The sequence below is a fragment of the Cervus elaphus genome, chromosome 12 (assembly GCF_910594005.1).
Source record: "Cervus elaphus chromosome 12, mCerEla1.1, whole genome shotgun sequence".
Taxonomy (NCBI): domain Eukaryota; kingdom Metazoa; phylum Chordata; class Mammalia; order Artiodactyla; family Cervidae; genus Cervus; species Cervus elaphus.
Genome location: NC_057826.1, coordinates 28,224,616 through 28,247,513, shown reverse-complemented (window position 1 = coordinate 28,247,513; position 22,898 = coordinate 28,224,616). Strand labels below are relative to the sequence as shown.

Genomic DNA, 22,898 nt, shown 5'->3' with positions numbered 1-22,898 from the left:
AGGATGAGGTGGCCACTGGGGAAAGGAGAGACAAAAACAAGAACATAGCGGGGAGTGTAGTGGGAAAGGAGCATGGCCAGGAGCATTTATCCAAGTGGCTACCTTCATTGTCTTAGGGAGAGGGTCCGGGAGGGAGGACAGATGCTTCGAGGCGGAGAAGAGTGGGCCAGCCGCCCGGCGCAGGGGCTCCGCAGGCTCTGCCAGCTAGCCTGGGGTTTTTCGGGCGCTGGCGGGGCGCGGGGCGGCGCGGCGGGGGCGCGCGGCGGGAGGGGCTGTGCGCGGCGCGGCCCCCGAGCGCGCGGGGCCTGGCGAGGAGCGCGCCGGCCCGGCTCGGCGCCGGTACCCCAGGCGCGGGCGGCCGCCCCGCAGCCCCGGGCTGGACCATGGCGACCGACAGTAAGTGCGCTCGGGCGGCGGAGGCCCCGGGTGGGAGTCCGCAGGGCCCGGGGGCGGGAAGTTTTCCTCTTTGCGATGCCCGCCTTTGTGCGGGGCTCGCGGGGACCGCGGCCGGGTACCCCCGCGCCCCTCTGCCCATCACCCTCTGCAGCCGGCAGGATCGGAGAGGCGCAGGCGGCCCTGGCAGCCCGATCCCGGAGGGATGCGGTGGAAGGGCGAGCGGCGGGCGCCGAGGTGGAGGGAACGCTCGATGCCGCGGGCAGCGGGCCCTGCCATCACAGCCCTTCTGGGGGTGCCCCTGGGCCCAGAGCCGGCCTTTGGGGAACCTTGCCATCCAGGCGCCGGGAGCTTTTAGCGTTGAATTTAAGGTTCGCCCCGAGTTTTGGGGCTGGTTTTGGGTGTTCGCCTTCGGGGGATGAGGGTGGCTTGACTGCTCGGCTGCCCCATGTGCCCACCCGGGCCATGTTCCCAGGGGCCAGAGACCTTATCTGGTCACCATGGACAGCGCACCAGGTGAGCGCGTGAATGTCAGGTTGAAACTACTGAATGGAAGTGTTGGAAGAGGCTGGGTTGGCCTGCGTTTGGCATCTTGGCACCACTGCTTTATTGGCTCAGTGCTTTTGGAAATGGGATCACGTCCACGAAAGCTGGTTAAGTTAGATGTGTCGGAAGCTGGATGCGCATTAGTAGAGCCTCAAAGGGAGTGTGTGTGTGTGTGTGCGCGCGCGTGCGTGTCTTCAGTCATGTCCGACTCCGTGACCCCATGGACTGTAGCCCACCAGGTTCCTCTGTCCATGGAATTTTCCAGGCAAGAATACTAGAGTGGGTTGCCAGTTCCTACTCCAGGGAATCTTTCCGACCCAGGGATGGAACCGGCGTCTCTTGTGTCTCCTGCATTGGCAGGCAGATGCCTTACCACTGCGACACCTGGGAAGGCCCATATTCAACTCTACTGATTGAAGAATAAAACTTTAGCCCACTGGTTTTGTTTATGGAAAAATGGTAATGATTTTCTACCAGCTTAGCTTTTGAGGCGATTTTTAAGTACAGCCTTAATTATGTTTGTTTTCAGTTGGCATGGAGCTGAAACTATGAAAGGTTTCCAGAATGTAGAGGATAATTAGTTTGTCTTTGTTCTTATTCAGAAGTAGGGTAAGGGACTTACTATGTGTCCCTACTAGGGAAATGAAAAGAAAGTATTCTCAGCTGGTGTCTTGAAAAATTCTCTCCAGATCTTGACCATGTCTGCAGCTTAAAGATCCACAGTTCTTTCACAGTTAGTGTAAAGGTGATCCTGGAAAGGGCTGCTCCTAGATGCAGAGTTCTTTGGTCAGTTCTCAGCTTGCCTGCATTTTAGAATTACTCCCAGAGCTTTGAAAAATCCTTGAGCATCAGTATTTTTATTTTTTTTAAAGTAATACATCTCAGATTTTAATCTGAATCAGAATCTCTTGGAGGGCTTGTAATCACAGGTTGCTGGCCCCCACTTCCAAAATCTGCAATTCAGTAAGTCTGTGTTGTAGCCTGAGAATTGATGTTTTTATCAAGTTTCAGGTGTTGCTGAAGCTACTGTGCTCCCTGTCTTCTCTCTGTAGATGTGGGAATGACAGGTGAGAGGCAGGTAGGAGCACAGAGAGACAGTCACTTTCTCAGTCCGGTCCATGTGCGGCAGGTACATGGCATTGTGAACATATATCAAACCTGGCTAATGTTGCCTTTGGGCTACAGTGGACTGCTTTCTCTATTTTTGTCCCCAGAGAAATTTCCTCTTGAGAGAAAAATTGGTTCTAAAGTTGAGCAAAACCAGAATCCTCTCCAGTCATTCCCGGAAGTAATCCAGAAAGACTTTTTTTTTTTTTTTTTTAACAAATGTGGAATGTAAATGTATATAAAACACGCAGATATTTTAAAAATATTTGCCTGGCAACGTATAATGTTCACAAGAAGAATGCCCAGACAACATGCCCTCTGAGGGCAGATTCCAGAGGAAGAATGGAGGCTCTGAGGGCCTCACCTTGGTTTTCAGAGAGGTGTGGTGAAATGGGAAGGATCTTTGAGACCATCAAACTAAACTCCCCTTGGGCAATTCATATTTTTATTTTTATAACTCAGGTTTATGAGATCTTAAAAGGTTGAAACAATTGGGAAGGAACTATAATAGAAAAAAAGGAGACTAGTAGGGGAGAAAAAATGAACCCAAACTCTGTTAGTATGAGCAGTTCGGTTATTATATAAAGTGGTGGTACTTAGGTATTTGACCTATGTTTCTTGATTTTCTCAGTAACAAGTATTCCAAATAGTTTTGTGTTTCCAGATCATAGTGAAGTAATTTTCTCTTTTTCTTCCATTTGTGTCACTTGTTCCATTATTAGTACTTGCCCTAATGAGTCTTTATTGTTAAAGTCACTGTAACCTGTTTAGAAGTGTAATTTCTTAGGAACAGCCAGGCATGTTTGGGCAATGTTGGAAATATGTAATTGTATTATGCCCTGGAAATCTCAGGCCATTCTTGGGTGGATGGGTCTTTGGGGCTGCTGTGGATGAATATTTGGTTTCATTAGGAAAACTTCTAGTCCCCATCTGCTTGCTCCTGGCTTACTGGTTGGTTGTGTATCATTTTGGCTGGGTACATATGCAGGTTACTACCCCATAAGCCATTCCTCTTCCTGCTTACTGGTCGACAACCTGCACTTTACTTCTTCCCCATCGTACTTATCCCAGCAGTCATTTCCACTCTGCCTAGTCCTGGAGGATAGAAGGAAGAGACAGCAGGGGAGGGAAAAATCAAATTTAGGCCCTACATAGGTGAAGGTTAGCAAGCTCTGCCAAACAGCTACTTAAGATGTTTAGGACTTAGGATGTTGAGTATTTAAAAGAAAATTGCTTGATTTTAGTGAAAAGGAACTCAAATTCTTAAGTAAAATTGTTTCTAGTCATAATTATTATTAAACAGGTTACAAATAATGCCAACTAAAAAACAGAGACAAAAAGAGTTAGAAAATGACTACTTTGCCACCATCATATGTAAGTAAGTAAGTGTTAGTTGCTCAGTTGTGCCCGACTCTTTGAGACCCCAGGGACGGCAGCCCACCAGGTTCCTCTGTCCACGAGATTTTCCAGGCAAGGATACTGGAGTGGGTTGCCATTTCCTTCTCCAGGGGATCTTCCCAACCCAGGAATCGAACCCAGGTCTCCTGCACTGCAGGCAGATTCTTTACCAACTGAGCTACCAGGGAAGCCCATTCACACAGCAATCATCCATGGATGCTAAACTATTGTGTGAAAACCTGAAGACCGGAATATTTACATTTTGGGGGAATTTCCCCACAGATTTCTTATTAATTGCACAGGGGAAAATAATAATGTTATAGTGCAGAAACGTGGGGTTCACTACCTTAACCAAACCATCAAAGTTAGCATCACTAGTTAGTAATAGGGCAGGCTGGTATAACCTGTGCTGCCTGATCCAAAACCTTGGGAAGGATAGAGGGTTTTCTGGCAAAAATGGGTACCCTGGTTCTCATCAGGGGGAAATATCAGACAAACCCACATTTGGAGACATTCCACAAAAGTCAGTGTCATGAAAGATGGCTGAGGCACTGTTCTAGAATGAAAGAGACTAAAGAGATAAGTAAATGCAACAGATGGTTTGGATCAGACCCAAATCAGGAAAAAATGCTACCAAGGACAATATTATGATAATTGGGGAAATCTTAGTATGGATTGTATGTTGGATAATAGCCTTGTTGTACAGTCACTAAGTCATGTCCAACTCTTTGTGACCCCATGGACTGTAGCACACCAGGCTTCCCTGTCCTTCACTATCTCCTGGAGTGTGCTGAAACTCATGTCCATTGAATCAGTGATGCCATCCAACCATCTCATCCTCTATCACCCTCTTCTCCTCTTGCCCTCAGTTTTTCCCAGTATCAGGGTCTTTTCCAGAGTTGGCTGTTCGCATCAGGTGGCCAAAGTATCGTAGCTTCAGCTTCAGCACCAGTCCTTCCAATGAATATTCAGGGTTGATTTCCTTTAGGATTGACTGGTTTGATCTCCTTCCTGTCCAGGGGACTCTCAAGAGACTTTTCTAGCACCACAGTTCAAAAGCATCAATTCTTTGGCACTCAGCTTTCTTTATGGTCCAGCACTCACATTCATACATGACTACTGGAAAAACCATAGCTTTGACTAAATGGATCTTTGTCAGCAAAGTGATGTCTCTGCTTTCTAATACACTGTCTAGATTTGTCCTAGCTTTTCTTCCAAGGAGCAAGCATCTTTAAATTTCATGGCTGCAGTCACAGTCCGTAGTGATTTTGGAGTCCAAGAAAATGAAATCTGCCACTGTTTCCCCATCTATTTTCCATGAAGTGATGGGACTGGATACCATGATCTTTGATTTTTGAATGTTGAGCTTTAAGTCAGCTTTTTCCCTCTCCTCTTTCGCCTTTATCAAGAAGCTCTTTAGTTCCTCTTCACTTTCTGCCATTAAAATAGCCTTGTATCAATGTTAAATTCCCTAAATAGGATGTTTTTACTGCAGTTTGGAAGGGACTGTCTTCCTTGGGAGAAACTGGAGTCTTTAGGGGTAAAGGGGCATGATGTCTGCAGCAAAATCTCAAATGGTTTAGGAGAAAAACGTTCATGTGTATGTGTGCACTTGTATGTGTATGTATGTTATACAAGAAAGGAGAGAAAATGTGCCAGATCTTAGCATTTGGTGAATCTAGGAGTTCTTTGTACTATTCTTGCAAGTCTTCTGTAAATTTGCAAATCAAAACATATGGTTCCATGTAAATTTTAGGATTATTTGTTCTAGTTCTGTGAAAAATGTCATGGGTGATTTTCCTGAGTGTTCACTGGAAGGAATGATGTTGAAGTTGAAACTCCAATACTTTGGCCACCTGATGCGAAGAGCTGACTCATTGGAAAAGACCCTGATGCTGGAAAAGTTTGAGGGTGGGAAGAGAAGGGCACGACAGAGGATGAGATGGTTGGATGGCATCACTGACTCAATGGACATGAATTTGGGTAGACTCCGGGAGTTGGTGATAGACAGGGAGGCCTGGTGTGCTGCGGTCCATGGGATCACAAAGAGTTGGACATGACTGAGCAACTGAACTGAACTGAATTTGATAGCTCAGTTGTATCTGACTCTTTACAGCTGCATGGGCTGTAGCCCGCCAGGCTCCTCTGTTCATGGGATTTTTCAGGCTAGAATACTGGAGTGGGTTGCCATTTCCTCCTCTGGGGCATCTGCCCGATCCAGGGATCGAACCAGTGTCTCCTGCATTGGCAGGAGGATTCTTTACCCTTGAATCACCTGATAGGGATTGCGTTAAATCTGTGGATTGCTTTGGGTAGTATGGCCATTTTAATAATATTCAGTTCAGTTCAGTCGCTCAGTTGTGTCCGACTCTTTGTGACCCCATGGACTGCAGCATACCAGGCTTCCCTGTTCATCACCAACTCCCGGAGTCTACTCAAACTCATGTCCATCGTGTCAGTGATGCCATCCTATCATCTCATCTTCTGTCACCCCCTTCTCAAAACAATATTAATTCTTCCAATCTAAGATCATTGGATATCTTGTCATTTCCTTGAATCATCTTCAATTTCCCTTATTAATGTTTTATAGTTCTTAGCATACAATTCTTTTACCTCCTCAATCCGGTTTATTCCTAAGTATTTTTCTTTTTTTAGTGTGATTTCTAAAAGGAAGTGCTTTTTTTAAACATCCCCTTTCTGACATATATATGTAACTGAATCACTTTGGTATATGACAGAAATGAACACAATATTGTGAATCATCTATAGTTCTATTAAAAAAAATAAAAAAAACAACAGTCCTGGGATGTCAATTTTTAACTCTAGGCATTTTGGTCTAATACTTTGGAGTTTACTTATTGAGTAAAATAATATTGAAAGACTTAATTCTGGACTCCTAATCTGGTTTGAGATGATAATGTTCACGAAACTTTTTATTGTGGAAAATTTCATATACATATGAAAAAACCGAGAATAGTATAATGAACCCAATGTACTCAGGTAACCCAGCTTTAAAAATTATCTGCATTTTGCATCTACCTATCTTCACATCCCCTTTTTAGGTGCTGTTTTTGAAAGCAATTCCAAAATGTCATGTTATTTCAACCACTGATGTTTAGTATGCCTCTGTGTACACTTTTTTCTTCCCATAACCCCCATGCTGTTCTTGCACTTAAGAGAAGTAATGATTCTGCAGTTAGTGATGATAACGTTTAGAACTTGTTAGCAATGCAAGATAGCAACCAGAGTTCTGAGAAATGCTCTGATTTGACATATATGGGTTGTGCATTTGTTCTAAGTTTGAAAAGTTGAGGAAGGCTGGGTAATTACAAATGGTGTAGAAGAAAGGGTATGAGAAGCTGCTTGTTCTTGTTTTGTTTTCCAAACACCTCCTCCTGTTTTTAAACCAATAATTAAATTCCAGAAAAAAAGATGAATACGGGCACGGAGACAGTGTTCTGAACTGATTTACCCATTTGATGCTACCCTGATGAAACATTCTGAAAGTCAGAATGATTAATTTCATACTATTTAGAATTCCATAAGTTTAAATTTCAGCATGGCATCTTTGATTTAGAAAGCCCAGTGAAGTTTTTCTTGACTGAGCTGACTTTCTAATGTTTTGAAATAGAAATGGGCCAGATCTCTTGGGAGGAGTAAACCTCCTAAGTGTGGGTAAATGTGGATGGCAGTTGTTCTTTTAGGTCTCTAGAGTATCATTTAGTAATTAACTACTATTATTTAGCCTTATGGGTTGATTAAAACATGTCCATTATGCCATTTGACAATGGTTATCTGTATGTTAAAATGATGGTAAAATTGATTGATAGATCTTTGTAATAAATTAGGGCAGTTTCTGAAGCTCATATATATTGCAAATAAACTTCTTATCAACCTTCCATTAAGGGACTATACACAATTGATTTTAGGCACTTTAAATTTAAGCACAGATACCATCCCTTTACATTAGGTTTTCTTTATAAACTTTTCTTTTTTTTTTGCTGAGCTGTGTAGCAGGCGGGATCTTAGTTCTCTAACCTGGGATCAAACCCATGCCCCCTTCATTGGGAGTGTAGAGTCTTAACTACTGGACCGCCAGGGAACTCCCTTCATTAGATTTTCTTATTGCCAGAGTATATTATTTTTGAGAGTTCTGATTTTAGGAATGCACTAAGTCACATTTTATACTTTAACTTACAATGGAGCAAAGGTTAAGAGGCATATAATGATTTTATCCACCCTATTTGAAAAAATTTCCCTGGCTTACATACTAATATATTTATATACTACCTTAATTATAATCTTTTTACCAGTCAAAGTTAGGTTTTCAATTGACTTAGCTCAATAGAAATTTCGAGATTGAGGAACTCAGTGTAGGATGGTGGAAGACAGCACAGACCTAGCTTCAGAGCTACCCACATTTCAAACTCTGGCCCTGCCACTCACTGGCTGCGTAGCCTTAGGAAGTTATTTTAACTTCCCAGAGGTTTTGTCTTATTCCACTTTGAAGAGTTGCAAGAATTAACTGAGCTTGTGCACACAGTAGCCATTAAATATTTCTCTTCTCATTCCCTACAACATTCTTCCTGGAGTGTGTACCTTATCTTACAAGAACAATTTGACTTTCAGAACTGGGGTCGCCAGTCATTGATTCCATTTTTCCTTGTGAAGAATACAAGGAAAGGAAAGGAAAGTCGCTCAGTTGTGTCCGACTCTTTGCGCCCCTGTGGGCTATAGCCTGCCAGACTCCTTCGTCCATGGAATTTTCCAGACAAGAATACTGAAGTGGGTTGCCATTCCCTTCTCCAGGGGATCTTCCCTACCCAGGGATCGAACCCGGGTCTCCCACACTGCAGGCAGACTCTTTACCATCTGAACCACCAGGGACTGCTGAAGAATATAAAAATGAAGACCAAATGACCTGTTTAGAAATGAAGACTCCAAGGAAGAGACTTGAGGAAAAATCACCCTAAGGTACAGAACTCAGATTTTAAATAGAAGTATTGATGGGCTTCCCAAGAGGCTCAGTGGTAAAGAATCTGCATGCAGTGTAGGAGATGTAAGTTCAATCTCTGGGTCAGGAAGATCCCCGGGAGAAGGAAATGGCAACCCACTCCAGTATTCTTGCCTGAGAAACCCCGTGTACAGAGGAGCTTTGTGGGCCAAAGTCTGTGGGGTCGCAGAAGTGGGGACACGACTGAGCAACTAAACAACAACAACATTAATGTGATGTGTTTGTCCCTGATGCTTATCATTTTGCACAAGTGTGATGTGGCACATGGGCTTGAGGTGTGTGTGCACATGTACCGCTTTTAACAACTTGCGAGGTTTTAGTGCTGGCATTTAGAGAGGTCCAACAACTACCGTTTTTATTGGCTCTTGGGACCTCTCTGGCCACACACAAGGGGCACGTCACAAAGCCCAGAGCGGTCCCAGGAGCCAATCATCAGAGAGGATCCCAGAATTTTCCTGGATCTTCAATAAAAACAGTAGTTGTTGGCCCTCCCACCCACAGAGAGCTGGTGTGCTGTAGGAAGGATGGTACTGGAAGAGGGGCAGGAAAGGTAATGTTTGACCTTTAGCTATAATTGGGAAAGTCATATCTGAATGATATGCTGCCTCAGGGAGCTTGAAATAAGCAGAAGTCTGCATGCTTAGTGAATTCATTTCATGAAAGCTGTTACAAATTATAAAAATTAAAACACCCAAAGTCTTATTTTGGGGAGTTAAAAAGTAAAGGAAAACAGGACAAAGTTGTGAAATTTGGGTTGAAAGCTGGTGAAGGACACAGAGTGAGAAAAATAAGGGGATGAGAATTGTATCAAAGAGAAGCTGTCCTCTCTTAAGGGAAAAAGGATTTTAATTTCATTAAGCCTCTTTGCTTGTGTGTGAGGCATTACATGGGGATAAGAGATTGTTTACAGTTTAAAGCTCTATATGCTTGTATTGTATTCTCTTACCAGTGATTTTATTCATTTTAAATCCTTGTTTTTGAGATAGTAACAGGGTGACAGATACCTGAAAACTGGATAGTTCCTGACTGGCTGAGAGTTTTGTGCAATGACAAACTACTGTTTGAATTCTTGCTTTAAAATTATTGACTCTTAAGTCAGAGCTTAGAAAATGAAGCTATTCTAAAAAGGTTTGCCTGATGGAAAGTATTGATTTTGAATGCGTGTCTCTTTCTTGAAGCTTGGAATACTTTCATTTTTGGTTGCTACTTAGCACCTGAAAGCTATTCTGTAATAAAAGGGCTGTAACTGGAGTCATTAGCTCCTTGTAATTGAGGTAAGACTATCCTAGTCTTTAGAAATTGAGTTAGATCCTTGAGACAAATATTTCTGTTTTTATCCAATAAAATCAGCCTATGTAAAATGAAAGGGAGGGACTTCCCTGGTGGTGGACTTTCCTGGCCAAGACTCTACACTCCCAATGCAAAGGACCCAGGTTTGATCCCTAGTCAGGGAACTAGGTCCTGCTTGCCACAACAAAGACCTGATGTAGCCAAATAAATAAATAAATATTAAAAGAAATAAAATGAAAGGGAGAGTCTGAAATCATTTTATTAGAAAGATGTCTCTCCACGTGCACCCTAATGTTCATTGCAGCACTGTTTATAATAGCCAGGACATGGAAGCAACCTAGATGCCCATCAGCAGATGAATGGATAAGGAAGCTGTGGTACATATACACCATGGAATATTACTCAGCCATTAAAAAGAATTCATTTGAATCAGTTCTAATGAGATGGATGAAACTGGAGCCCATTATACAGAGTGAAGTAAGCCAGAAAGATAAACACCAATACAGTATACTAACACATATATATGGAATTTAGAAAGATGGTAATGATAACCCTATATGCAAAACAGAAAAAGAGACACAGAAGTACAGAACAGACTTTTGGACTCTGTGGGAGAAGGCGAGGGTGGGATGTTTTGAGAGAACAGCATCGAAACATGTATATTATCAAGGGTGAAACAGATCACCAGCCCAGGTGGGATGCATGAGACAAGTGCTCAGGCCTGGTGCACTGGGAAGATCCAGAGGAATCGGGTGGAGAGGGAGGTGGGAGGGGGGATCGGGATGGGGAATACATGTAAATCCATGGCTGATTCATGTCAATGTATGACAAAAACCATTACAATATTGTAAAGTAATTAGCCTCCAACTAATAAAAATAAATGAAAAAAAAAAAAAGGTGTCTCTCCTACATTGTGGTCCAAACCACATGCTGTTTTCTCTCTGAAGTCTTTATCACTCTCCCAAACAGAATCCATCATTCATTTTACATAAGCTTCTTAAGTTATATTTTTCTATTTTAAGCCCTGTTTGTTCTATATGCCCCTTGAGGAAATGATCTACTTTTACGTATATTTCCTCAACTTTGTCATTCTACTGAATAAGCATGGTGGCCTGCATAGTATAATCATTCAGATGTTTGCGAAATTCAGTCTATTTCTCTACTGTGAGCCTCCTCTTTTTCTTGGATCCCATCCTTTATGCACTTCTCACAGTGTGGACCTGGGAACCCAGGGTGGTTAAGGTGCCTAAGAATTAGAGAGGGTCTGCAAGGTCAAAATTACTTTTATGCCATAGTTGACCCTTGAACAAAGTTTTCTGTCTCTCACTCTGCACACATACTTACAGGCCCAGCTTCTATCATTTTGTGAGTTTGGGAGGTGAAGGTATCCAGTGGTCTTTCTCTTCATTATTTGGGCTCTTCCTGAGGGCCCTGTTTTCAGCATAGAGCTTCATCCTTAACACCAGATGACTGGTTTCCAAACCCAGAGCCTCTCTGCTGTAGCGTCTCTGTGCAGGCCACCAGAATAGAATGACGCAGGCTGAGTGGCTTAAATAAAAGAGAGTTTTTCCTGATTCTGGAGGCAGAAAGTCTAAGAATGGGGTGCCCAGAGGGCTGGTTTCTGGTGAGGCTCCTCTTCCTGACTTGCAGATGGCTACCTTCTCATCGTGTCCTCTTGTGTCTCCTCCTCTTGATAAGACATCAGCCTTTTGAATTGGGCCCCATTCATATGACCTCATTTTACCTTAATTACATCTTTACAGGCCCTGTCTCTGAATACAATCACATTAGGGGTTAGTGAATTATGCATTTTAGGGGAGCACAGTTCAGTTGCTAATGCTTAGGGAAGAAATAGTCCTCTGGCTTCATTAGCAGAAGTTGGGGTCTTCTGGATTCTGAGTGCTTTGTAAGTCCTTCAACCTTTTCTGCTATTTCAGACTTGGTCCCTCTTTGCCACTTACAGTTACAGAGTCATTCTGGGATTCGACAACATGTATTGGCTTGCTTATTGTGGCATATCCCCTGAAGTAGTTTGGAGAAAGATGAGCAAGATTTGGTTTTTAGCTATCTCCTTCCAATCTTCCAATGATGTGTTGATCTTTCCACCTACTGTTGTTTCTCCCTTGTTCTTTTAGTTTAGTTTTAGTTTAACTTTTAATCTGGTTTTTATCTTTTCTCTAGTTTCAGTGAGATGCAGAAATGGAGATAAATGCAAGTGCACTTATATGTAGAATCTAAAACATACAACACACAAGTGAATTTAAAAAGAAGCAGACTCATAGATACAGAGAACAAACTATAGATTATCTTGTTGCCTAACATGGTTGCACAGGAATGACAATTTACATACTTAAATTTTTACAGTCTACTTCTAACCAATATTGTGTTATTTCAATGGAATGTAGAAATCTTACCACCATTTAAGTCCCTAGTGACTCCTTCCCCCACCCCTTATATTTTTAGTTATATGTTTTATTCACATAATTTACGGACTGAATTGTGTCCCTCAAAAATTCATGGGTAGAGATCTTAACCCCCAGAACTTTAGAATGTGACTGTATTTGGCAATAGGATCTTTAAAGAGGTAAAATTAAAAGTTAAGTTAAAATGAAATCATTAGGGTGGGCCCTAATCCATTATGACTGGTGTCCTTATAAGAGGAGGAAATCTGGACATGGAGGGGAGGCGATGTGAAGGCCCAAGGGGAAGACAGCTATCTACCAGTCATGAGGGAGGCTTCAGAAGAAATCAAATCTGCCAACACTTTGAGCTCAGATTTTTAGACTCCAGAATTGTGAGAAAATAAATTCACATTGTTTAAACCACCCAGTCTGTGGTAGTTTGTTTTGGCAGCTCTAACAAACTACTACACATACATTGAAAATCCCATAAGACAGAGTTATAATTTTTGCTTTCAAAAGTAAAACATATTTTAAAGAATTCAAGAGGAGAATTGTTTATTACATTCACCCAAATATTTATCATCTTTGTTACTGTTCTTCATTCCTGATAATCCAAATATTTCCCAGTTCTTTAATTTTATCACTTAAAAAAAAGTGTCACTACTTTCTGGTCTCCATTATTTCAGAGGAGAAACCCACTGTCCTCTGAGTTGTTATTCCACTGTAGGTTGCAATGCATCATTTCTCGCTGACTGCTTTCAGGAAGTTTTGTTGTCTTTAGATTTTAGAAATTTAAGTCTGGGTGTGGAGTTCTTGGGCTTCTCCTATTTGGGATTTATTCAGCTTCTTGATTTTTTAGATTTATGTCTTTCTCCAAGTATGGGAAATTTTGTTGTCATTTCTTTTCTTTAAAATTTTTAAAAAAAATTTTAAAATTTATTTAAAATGAATTTTTATTTTATTTTAAAATAAAATAAAATTTTAAAATTTATTTTAAAATAAATAAAATTTTAAAATTTTATTTTAAAATTTATTTTTTTTAATAAATAAAATTTTAAAATTTATTTTTGGCTGTGCTGGGTCTTTGTTGCCACACACAGGCTCTAGTTACAGAAAGATGGGTTACTCTGTAGCTGTGGCACACGGGCTTCTCACTGCAGCGGCTTCTCTTGTCGTGAGCCATGGGCTTTGGGGCATTCGGGCTCAGTGGTTGTGGCACATGACTTAGTTGCCTCATGGCTTATGGAATCTTCCCAGACCAGGCATCAAACCTGAGTCCCCTGCACTGACAGGCAGATTCTGAACCACTGGATCACCGGGGAAGTCCATCAGTGGTTATTTTTCAAATAGTTTTTCAGTCCTGTGTTCTTTTCCCCCACCGCCTGCGATTCTCATGGCACAAATGCTGGAGCCTTTGTTTTTGTCCCAGAGCTGCCCTTTTCTCTCTGTTGTTTGGACTGAACAATTTCTGTTGATAAATCTTTAAGATCTCTTGAAGATCTTGGATTCTTCTGTCATTTCCATTTGGCCACTGAACCCAGCCAATGATTTTTTAAATAATTTTCAGTTACTGTATTTTTCAGTTCCAATAGTTCTACTTTGTTGTTCTTTATATCTTCAATATGTTTCTGAGACTTGATTTTCCATTTGTTTGAAGAGGTTTTATCATTTTTATTTAGAGCATTTTAGAAATAACTGCTTTAAAATCTTTAAAATGTGATTCCAACATTTGTGACCTCTTGGTGTTAGTGTTGTTGATTGTCTTGTTCTTATTTGAGATTTCCTATTTTTGGTATGATAAATACTTTTGGGTTGTATCTTAGACATTTTGAGTATTACATGAGACTCTGCCTCCAAAAGTATCATGTTTGAGTAGGAACCAATCAGCCAGCTTAGGTTCAAAACTCATGTTCTCAGCCTTTTATGGGCTGTGGTTTGAATGTCAGTTTAGCTTTCATAGCCTTTGTTATGCTATTCTGGTCTGCTCTGATTGATTACCCACAGGCTAATTTGAAACCTGGGTGGTATTTCTCATTATAGCTTAGTTCTCAAACTTTTTCTGTCTTGATTTAGATTGATTCCATGCATGGACTATTTGGCTTCCCTGATTGCTCAGACAGTGAAGAATCTGCCTGCAATGCAGGAGATGTGTTCAGTCCCTGGGTTGGGAAGATCCCCTGGAGGAGGAAGTGGCAACCCACTCCAGTATTCTTGCCTGGGAAATCCCATGGACAGAGGAGCCTGATGGGTTATAGTCCATGGGGTCGCAAAGAGTCAGACACGACTGAGTGACTAACAGTGTCTTTCTTTTCATGGACCGTTTAGGTTATACAGGTTTTCATATATGACCATTTCATGTACAGATTGATGAGATTCCTTTATCCAGTTTCCTCTTTGTAATCGTTCTTTCTCTCTAGATGAGAGGAGGTGGGGTGCTGGGCTGTTGGCTGTCCTTTACTTGGTACAGTGCAGGTAGCGGTCAGCAGTGTTTCTCTCGGTGCTGTGTGGCCTCTGCGGGGACTATGCCCATGAAGAGAGGAAGGGGCACTGTCTTATTCCTCTTATCTTGGTGCCAGGCAGGCATGGTCAGTGGGACCACACCCACCGTCTCTGCAGCACCCAGTGGGGAGGGAGATAAATTCTGCCCCTGCTCAGTTAGCATGGGGCAAGGAAGGTCAGCAGTGCTCCTCCTTTGGCCTTCAGTAGTGCCTGGGAGGAGGCTGAGGGATGTGGCTCTTCCGTGATGTTTTCCTAGAGTAGGCTAGGCTTATTCAAGAGGGTTCAGTCCTCTGGGGCTATCCTTTTTAAGTCCTTTGGCTAGAGAGAGCAGTTCTCAATTAGGGATGATATGCCCTTCAGGTGGTACTTGATAGTGTCTGAGACTTTTTTTGTTGTCACAACTGACATGTTGTTATTGACATCTAGTAGCCAGGGGCCAGGGATGCTGCTACATAGATATCAGGGCCCCAACAACAGAGGGATTTCTGGCCCCAAATGTCAATAGTGTCAAGGTTGAGAAACCCTGAACCACAGAGAGTAGGTTTTTCTTGGAGCTTTTTACAAAAATATATTTATCCCAACTTCTCCAGAAATGGAAGTCTATCTTTGGCATCTATCATTGATGAGTAACATAATTTATAATTTAAGGTATAATGTCTTATCTCTGATTAATTTTAATAATTCCTCTTTTTCTTTTAAGTTTAACCTTTATGTGTATAGGTGTGGATTTTTTTAAAGACTTAATATTTTTTTGAGCAATGTAAGGTTCACAAAAAAAAAAAAATTGAGAGGAAAGTACAAAGATTTCCTGTATATTACTGCCCCCACACATGCATAGCCTGTCTCATTGTCAGCATCACTTGTTATCGAGGCTGAACCTTTGGTGACTATCCAAATCCAGTTGTACCAGGAATTTGGACAAGGTATAATGACATATACCCATTATTATTATCATGCAAAGTATACTTCCTCTTTGGAAGTGGTATCTCATTGTTTTAATTCACATTTTCCTGATGAGATATTTTCATATGCTTGTTTTACATCTGAATATATTTTTTTTGTGAGGCGCTCAGGAATTTGGTCTAATTTTTTAAATTTATTTTTTAGTTGGAAATGAATTGCCTACAGCCTTGTGTTGGTTTCTGCTATATAACATAAATCAGTCATAAGTGTACATACATCCCCTCCCTCTTGAATCTCCCTGGTCCATTTTTAAAAGGTTGATTGGTTTGTTTTCTTCTTGTTGAGTTATATAATTCCTTGTATATTTTGGATAACTCTCCTTTATCAGATGTAGCTTTTACAAATATTTTCTTCTAGTCCATGGCTTGTCTTCTGTTTCTCTTGACATTGTCTTTCACAGATCAGAAGTTTTTATTAAAGTCCAGTTTATCAGTTCTTTCATGGGTCCTGCCTTTTGTGTTGTATCTAAAAAGGCATCACCATATCCAAGGTTAGTTAGGTTTTCTCCTATGTTATCTTCTAGGAGCTTGATACTCATGTGTTATACATTTAGGTTTACAGTCTTTTTCAAATAATTTTTTGTGAAGTATGTAAGATCTGTGTCTCGTGAAGAATGTAAAGTCTGTATCTAGTGAAGAATGTAAGGTCTGTGTCTGCATTAATTTCTTTTGTATGTGGTCTCCTGTTGTTCTTGTACCATTTGCTGAAGAGACTATCTTTGCTCCATTATGATGCCTTTGAGCCTTTGTCAAAGATCAGTTGACTATGTGGAGTCTATTTCTAGGCTCTCTTTTCTGTTCCATTAATCTGTTTATTCTTCCTCCAATACTACACTGTCTTGATTACTGTAATTACTAGTTAATCTTATATTCAGGTAACTTAAGTCTTCCAACTTTGTTCTCCTTCAATATTGTGTTGGCTATTTTGGGTCTTTCTGCCACACTTCACAAACTTTAGAATCAGTTTGTTGATACCATAATATAACTTGATGGGATTTTTATTGAGATTGCTTTGAATGTATAGATCAATTTGGGAAGACCCGACGCCTTGAAAATATTGAGTCTTCCTATCTATTAACAGAGTGTTATCTTCCATTTATTTAGTTCTTTTATACTTTCCTTCATCAGAGACTTATAGTTTACTGCCTAGAGATCTTGTAATACTTTGTTAGATTTATAACTAAGTATTTTTATGTGATTTATTTTTTATTTATCTTGAAGACATTTCAATCTTAATTCTCAGCTCTCTAATTCTGAAAAGTTCTTAGTCATTATCTCTTTGTGTATTACCTCTCTCTCTATACATTCCCCCAACTTCTTTCCTTCTTAAACATTATTAGACTGACATATTGAAGCTTCTCTTTCTGTGTTTCATGACTATTAACTATTCATCCAGTCATAATTATTCTTTCCCTTTTCTTCCCTCCCTTCTCCATTTCATAATTTCTTCAGATGTCTTCTACTTAAGCAATTCTTCTTAAATTTAGTCTGCTATTTAACCTGTCAGACATTTTTCATTTCAGTGTTAATTTTCATTTAAAAAATTCTCATTTGGTTACTTTAAAAAAATCTGTTCTTCTGGTATCTTATTTCTTCACTATGGTTTCTAAATTATTTAAAGGCATGATTCTTTTCTAGTCTATTGTTTTTCGTTCCTGGCATGTCGATTTTGGTGTCTGCTGATTCACTTATGATGATTCTTCATTTCCTCTGTGGTCTGTGATATTTAATTTTGGTAGTTTATCTTTAGTGAGGGTTTCCTGTAAGCCCTGAGCTGTGGAAGATTGCTCAGGATAAAGATTTTCATGATGTGTTTATTAGATCCCTAGGGATTTAGTGGTCTTGGATCACTTTTTATATTAACTATTCATCTGCCTTTTTAAGCTATGCCTGGAGAAAAAACTTAGACCCCTCACCTGTGTGAGCTTAAGATTTCCATTTTTCATGGATGTTTTAACTCAGCAATGTCTGTGCTGTTTCTGTGGGCTAGTGAGCAGGCTCTGTTAATCTTGTTTTTTGTTTGCAAGAGTGTTCTTCAAAGTGATCTGCGCTTCATTTTGGACAGGAGTCCCGGATAGAGCTTCAGTGCCTTTTATTCATCTTTGTGTAGTTCCATCATCCCTAAAACTGAGACTAAAACCCCAGTCAGTTGCTGAGGCTTTGGCTTTCTTTGATTTTGAAATCTGGGGAATATTTCTTTTGGAGCTGACATATGTAATTAAATTTAGTTTGTTGGTGATATTTAATCTGGAGCTTCCATTTGTCTGTTGTGCAAAGGGCACATCCATATCAGCTCTGTACTCCGCATGGCCTGAGTTCACATTTGATGTATTAATAGACTACCATCCATATACCCATATATCCAGTTATGAAAGTGAAGTCACTCAGTCGTGTCTGACTCTTTGCGACCCCATGGACTGCAGCCTATTAGGCTCCTCTGTCCATGGGATTTTCCAGGCAAGAATACCAGAGTGGGATGCCATTTCCTTCTCCAGGGGATCTTCCCAACCCAAGGATTGAACCCAGGTCTCCTGCATTGTAGGCAGATCCTTTATTTACTGCTTGAGCCACCAGGGAAGTCCAGTTATACTGGTATATAAATACTACTTGGTGCTCTGCTTTTTTCTCTTTTGAAAATATTTATTAAACACATTTCTGTATTCCAATTACCAATTGTATGAAAAGGTGTATGGTGTTTGCTGTATCGGCATATGATGGCACATAGCCTAGCATCCCCACAAAACTGGACATGTGTGTGGTAATATCTTTCTGTTTCCAAGAACTAGTTTCATTAAGGCCTTAAAGAAATATATGTTATGTAAATCTTGATTTTTATCCCCATTAAGCATATGAAGATACTGAGATTAAGAGAAATTATTGTACTATTTGCTCTGACAAAAACTGTCAGTAAAGGAGGCAGTGTGTTGGTTTATATTCATATATGCTAAAAATCAGTTAATAGACTGGTAGATTGAGTAGAACAAAATAGAGTACAGTAACATGTACTAATACTAACCTGCCTTTTCACTAAATAGTACATTGTGAAGGTTGTCTCATGGATGGTGATTATTTTGTGATATATTTTGTCAATCACCTTTTCATGGAGAAGTGAAAGATTAGAAAAATACTGCCATGAATATGGTTGGATTTATCTTTTCATACTGCTTATTTACTTTTAGATATGAAACTTCTGAGTCAAAGGAGCTATTCATTTTCTTTTTTTTCATTCAGAAAACATTTATTCAGCACCTACTATGTGCCAGATATCATTCTAGTTGCTTGGGATATGTGGTGGTGGTTTAGTTGCTAAGTCGTGTCCTACTCTTGCGACCCCATGAGCTACAGCCTGCTGGGTTCCTCTGTCCATGGGATTTCCCAGGAAAAAATATTAAAGTGGGTTGCCATTTCCTTCCCTAGGGAATCTTCCTGACCCAGGGATTGAACCTGCATCTCCGACATTGCAGGTGGATTCTTTACCACTGAGCCACAGGGAAACCCTGCTTAGGCTATATCAGGGATTAAAACAGAAAAAGGTCTCTGAGCTGAAGGAGCTTACAAGGGATATACTCATTTGATGTTGATATTTTAATGTTACCAACTTTCCCTTTTAGGAGATTATACCAATTTGTACTCACTAGCAGTGCATTGATGACAAAATCTAAGAAAACTTTTCTATAAAAATAAATTGCAGATAGTAGATAACTGAACAAAAATATTCTCTCCCTGGCTCACAGGCTTGTGTCCTACCTGTCTCCGCTTATCATATGCCCCAGCTTAATGAGATTTACTTTCTGGGGTCTAGAACAGTGGTTGACAAAGTGTGGTCCCTGAACCAGCAACATTGATGTTACAGCGAACTTGTGAGAAAGGTCAGTTATGAGTCCTTGTGGCAGACCTACTGATTGATAAACCTGCCCAGCTCAGCATTGCTTTAATCAGCCCTCCAGGTGATTCTGACGCAGCCATATCTGAGAACCACTGGGCTAGAAGCAGCTTGTTCCCTTGGAACTTAGAGGTCAGCTCAAGCTCTTTACTCCCACATTCTCCTGCAACTCAAAGTGGGGTCCAGCAGCTCACTGCTCAAAAGCTAATTAGAGGCAACGTTAGGGAAAGGAAAGTTTGCTTTATTTTGGATGCTGGCAACCAGGGAGGGCAGCAGACTTCTGTCCAAAGGCCGCCACCTCCCCACTGACATTTGGGGGCAAGAGCTATCATAGGCTAAGGGAGGGGGCGATGTGCAGAAACAGCACAGTCAGCTCTGACAGTCATCTTGAAATTGGTCATCAGCGGTCTGATCGGCATCATATTGATTGTTTTACAGTTAGCCTTCAGTTCCATGGTTGGTTTGTTCCCATTTCCTTGAAGCTCGTTCTTAGAATTGTGGCAGCTTATGTCGTGGCTACAGCCTGGTCATCATGCAATTAACTTCTTCCACCTGGTGGGGGTTTCAGTTATCTGTAAGACAGTTCAGAGGTTATGGCTCAGAATAGCATCTATAGCCCTTGAGAAGGAACTAAAGGTCCTTGACAATGTGTAATGACTAAACTCCTAATACCTGTTCTTCTTTGACTGTTTTCCTTTGTCTGCATTTTCTCACCTCTCTGATTAAACTCTTTGACGAAAGCTCTTCTACAGACAAAAGGCAAACAGAGGACGTGGGGGACAAGGACCATAGGGTCCTGCTCCTTGTCACTCCTTCGTACAAATAATAGAAATCGAATTCCTAGAGGCGATTTCTCAGTCTCTTCTGGCTCTTCTTCCTGCTTTGAAGTGTCTCATGATCACTGCAGTTTTATTGCTGATGGCTGTTCTCATGTCTACACTGCACTGACACAGATGAAGGACTGACTCCAATTTTCTTCGTGTACACAAGCACCTGCAATTCATTCACCTGAAAGACATTTGAATATGTTGAAAGTGGGTGGATGTTTCAGAGCAGTGGAAAGTTATATCTTAGTAACACAAACAGCTGACAGCATTGAATGTTGGATACACGCATTCCACAATCCTTCAGGCATTCCTCTGCTGGCCTCTCAGTTTTCTGTCCTTCTCTCTCTGATTATCTTTTTTCAATACAGTGATTTAGGAATTCTATTTGTTTCCTTGTCTTCTGTAATAACCAGGGTTTTTACTGAAGACAATAGAACCCACTCACCTACTCTAAGAAAAAAGGGATGTAACTCTAGAGTCTACAGCAGCTCACAGGATTATGTGAGGGTGCCAGGGAGACAAGCTTATTAGCCCCTCAGTCACAGGTAACACATATCTCCATTAATTTATGTCTGTCCTTATTTCTTCCTCTAGGATCTTCTAAATTTCTTTGCATTTTTTTTGTTGCCTCAAATTAATATCCAGTTAAGTGTTTACTTTCATGAGTTCAGAGCAGTTTTCCGGGGTCATCTGTGGGTTTTCCCTTCTCCCTGCAGGAGGTGCGCCGCTGATGCACAGTGAGGCAAGCGGTTTGAAGACAGTGGGCTCATGTCACTGAAAGGCTAGCTCAGGCCAGGAGGTCACTGAGCCTGCCTTTGCTGAAATGTTTAACACTGAGCATTAAGAAATGTTTAACATTAACCCTGAGCTTGGCATTCCTTTCTTCCACTTGGGAGGTTCGATCAGGGTCTTGAGATTAAGGGGGCTTCAGATTAGCCGTCTGCTCAGTGGTGACTTTTTGCTGGTGAGCAGGGCCAGGCCTGGTCACAGGAATTGGTCCTCCACTGGTGTGGGAGGCTGGTCCTTGTGCTGGGGGCTCAATATCTGAAAGCTGCTCAGGATTCACAAAGGTTCATGGGGAGCCTGCCTTTAAAAAAGAGGGATGTTAACAATATGAGGATAAATTCCTCAGCAGAAAAGTCCCCTAGAAACAGGCTTTCCAATTGTCCTGTATTAACTATCTTCGGAATTATCTAACATACCTAGACTACAGAACTATTGATTGCGATCATTCGATTTCTGGTGTACAGAGCTACTCTGCCACCTCGTGGCCATTATTGAGAATTGCATTTCCCCAGATGTCCGCCTCCTTCCTAGATTCTTCTATCTTGCAAAACTGGAATTGGGGTACATGTGTCTTTTTCGATTATGATTTCTCCAGGGATGAACCTAGAGCTTATTATACAGAATGAAGTAAGTCAGAAAGAGAAAAACAAATACTGTATTTTAACACATATATATGTAATCTAGAAAAATGGTACTGTTGAACCTATTTACAAGGCAGTAATGGCGATGCAGACACAGAGAACAGACTGTAGACCCAGTGGGGGAAGCAGAGAGTAGGACGAGTGGAGAGTAGTGCTGAAACATATGCATTACCATACGTATATGGTAAAAAAGAGGCCTGTGTGCTAAGTCACTTCAGTCATGTCCGACTCTTTGCGACTCTACGGACCGTAGCCTGCCAAGCTCCATGGGATTCTCCAGGCAAGAATACTGGAGTGGGTTGTCATGCCCTCTTCCAGGGGATCTTCCTGACCCAGGGAACGATCCCACATCTCTTGTCTCCAGCATTGGCAGGTGGGTTCTTTACCACTAGTGCCACCTAGACAGCTGGTGGGAATTTGCTGTATGAAGCAGGGAGTTGAAACCCGTGCTCTGTGACACCCTAGAGCGGTGGGATGGGGTGGGGAGGTGGGAGGGAGGTCCAAGAGGGAGGGGACATATGTGTGCCTATGGCTGATTCATACTGATGTATGGCAGAAGCCAATACGATGTTGTAAAGCAATTATCCTCCAATTAAGAATAAATTTAAAAAATTTTAAAAACTGGAATTGGTCATCCTGGATTGTTTCTGCCTTTGGTTTTGCAAACCAATGTGATTTGAAGAGATCTGTCACAGCACATACCAAAAGATGACTTTCTAATAGCTTTAAGCAGACATATATATGTGTAACAAACTTCATTTCTGTATAATAGCATCTTGGTATATTAGATAATGTGTGTTCAAAGTAAGAATGGGCCAATTTTATGTCCCAATGCTCTTCCAATGATGCCATGAGGGATCCTGTAATTTTCCTGGGGATTTAAATGATCCTTGTGTATTAGGCATTGATTTTAGATCACAGTGTTACTTTAGGTCACGTTGCTTTATTTCTCTAAATTACACTGAGAATCGGTAGCCCATTGGAGCGAAAATCAGTCTAACTCATTGCTGAAATAACTTTGCCCGGTCCAAGGGATCGCATCAGAATCCCAGGTTAACTTAAGGCCACACAGTTTGGGTGAGGCCCAGTCTGCTGTGCACAGTCGGCCCCATGAAGACGGTCGCACAGTTTGACAGGCCGCAGCTGAAGG

At 41.3% G+C, this 22,898-nt stretch overlaps 1 protein-coding gene across 1 annotated transcript in view; it reads left to right on the top strand.

Annotated features, from left to right (window-relative positions):
• The first annotated feature begins 284 nt into the window (after positions 1–284).
• The window catches only part of SYT16 (synaptotagmin 16), a 285,804-nt gene continuing 263,190 nt past the window's right edge, over positions 285–22,898 (top strand). The window contains exon 1 of the mRNA XM_043920779.1: positions 285–396. Coding sequence (XP_043776714.1) covers positions 384–396 — 13 coding nt within the window. The 5' untranslated portion in view covers positions 285–383. The remainder of the gene's footprint in view (positions 397–22,898) is intronic.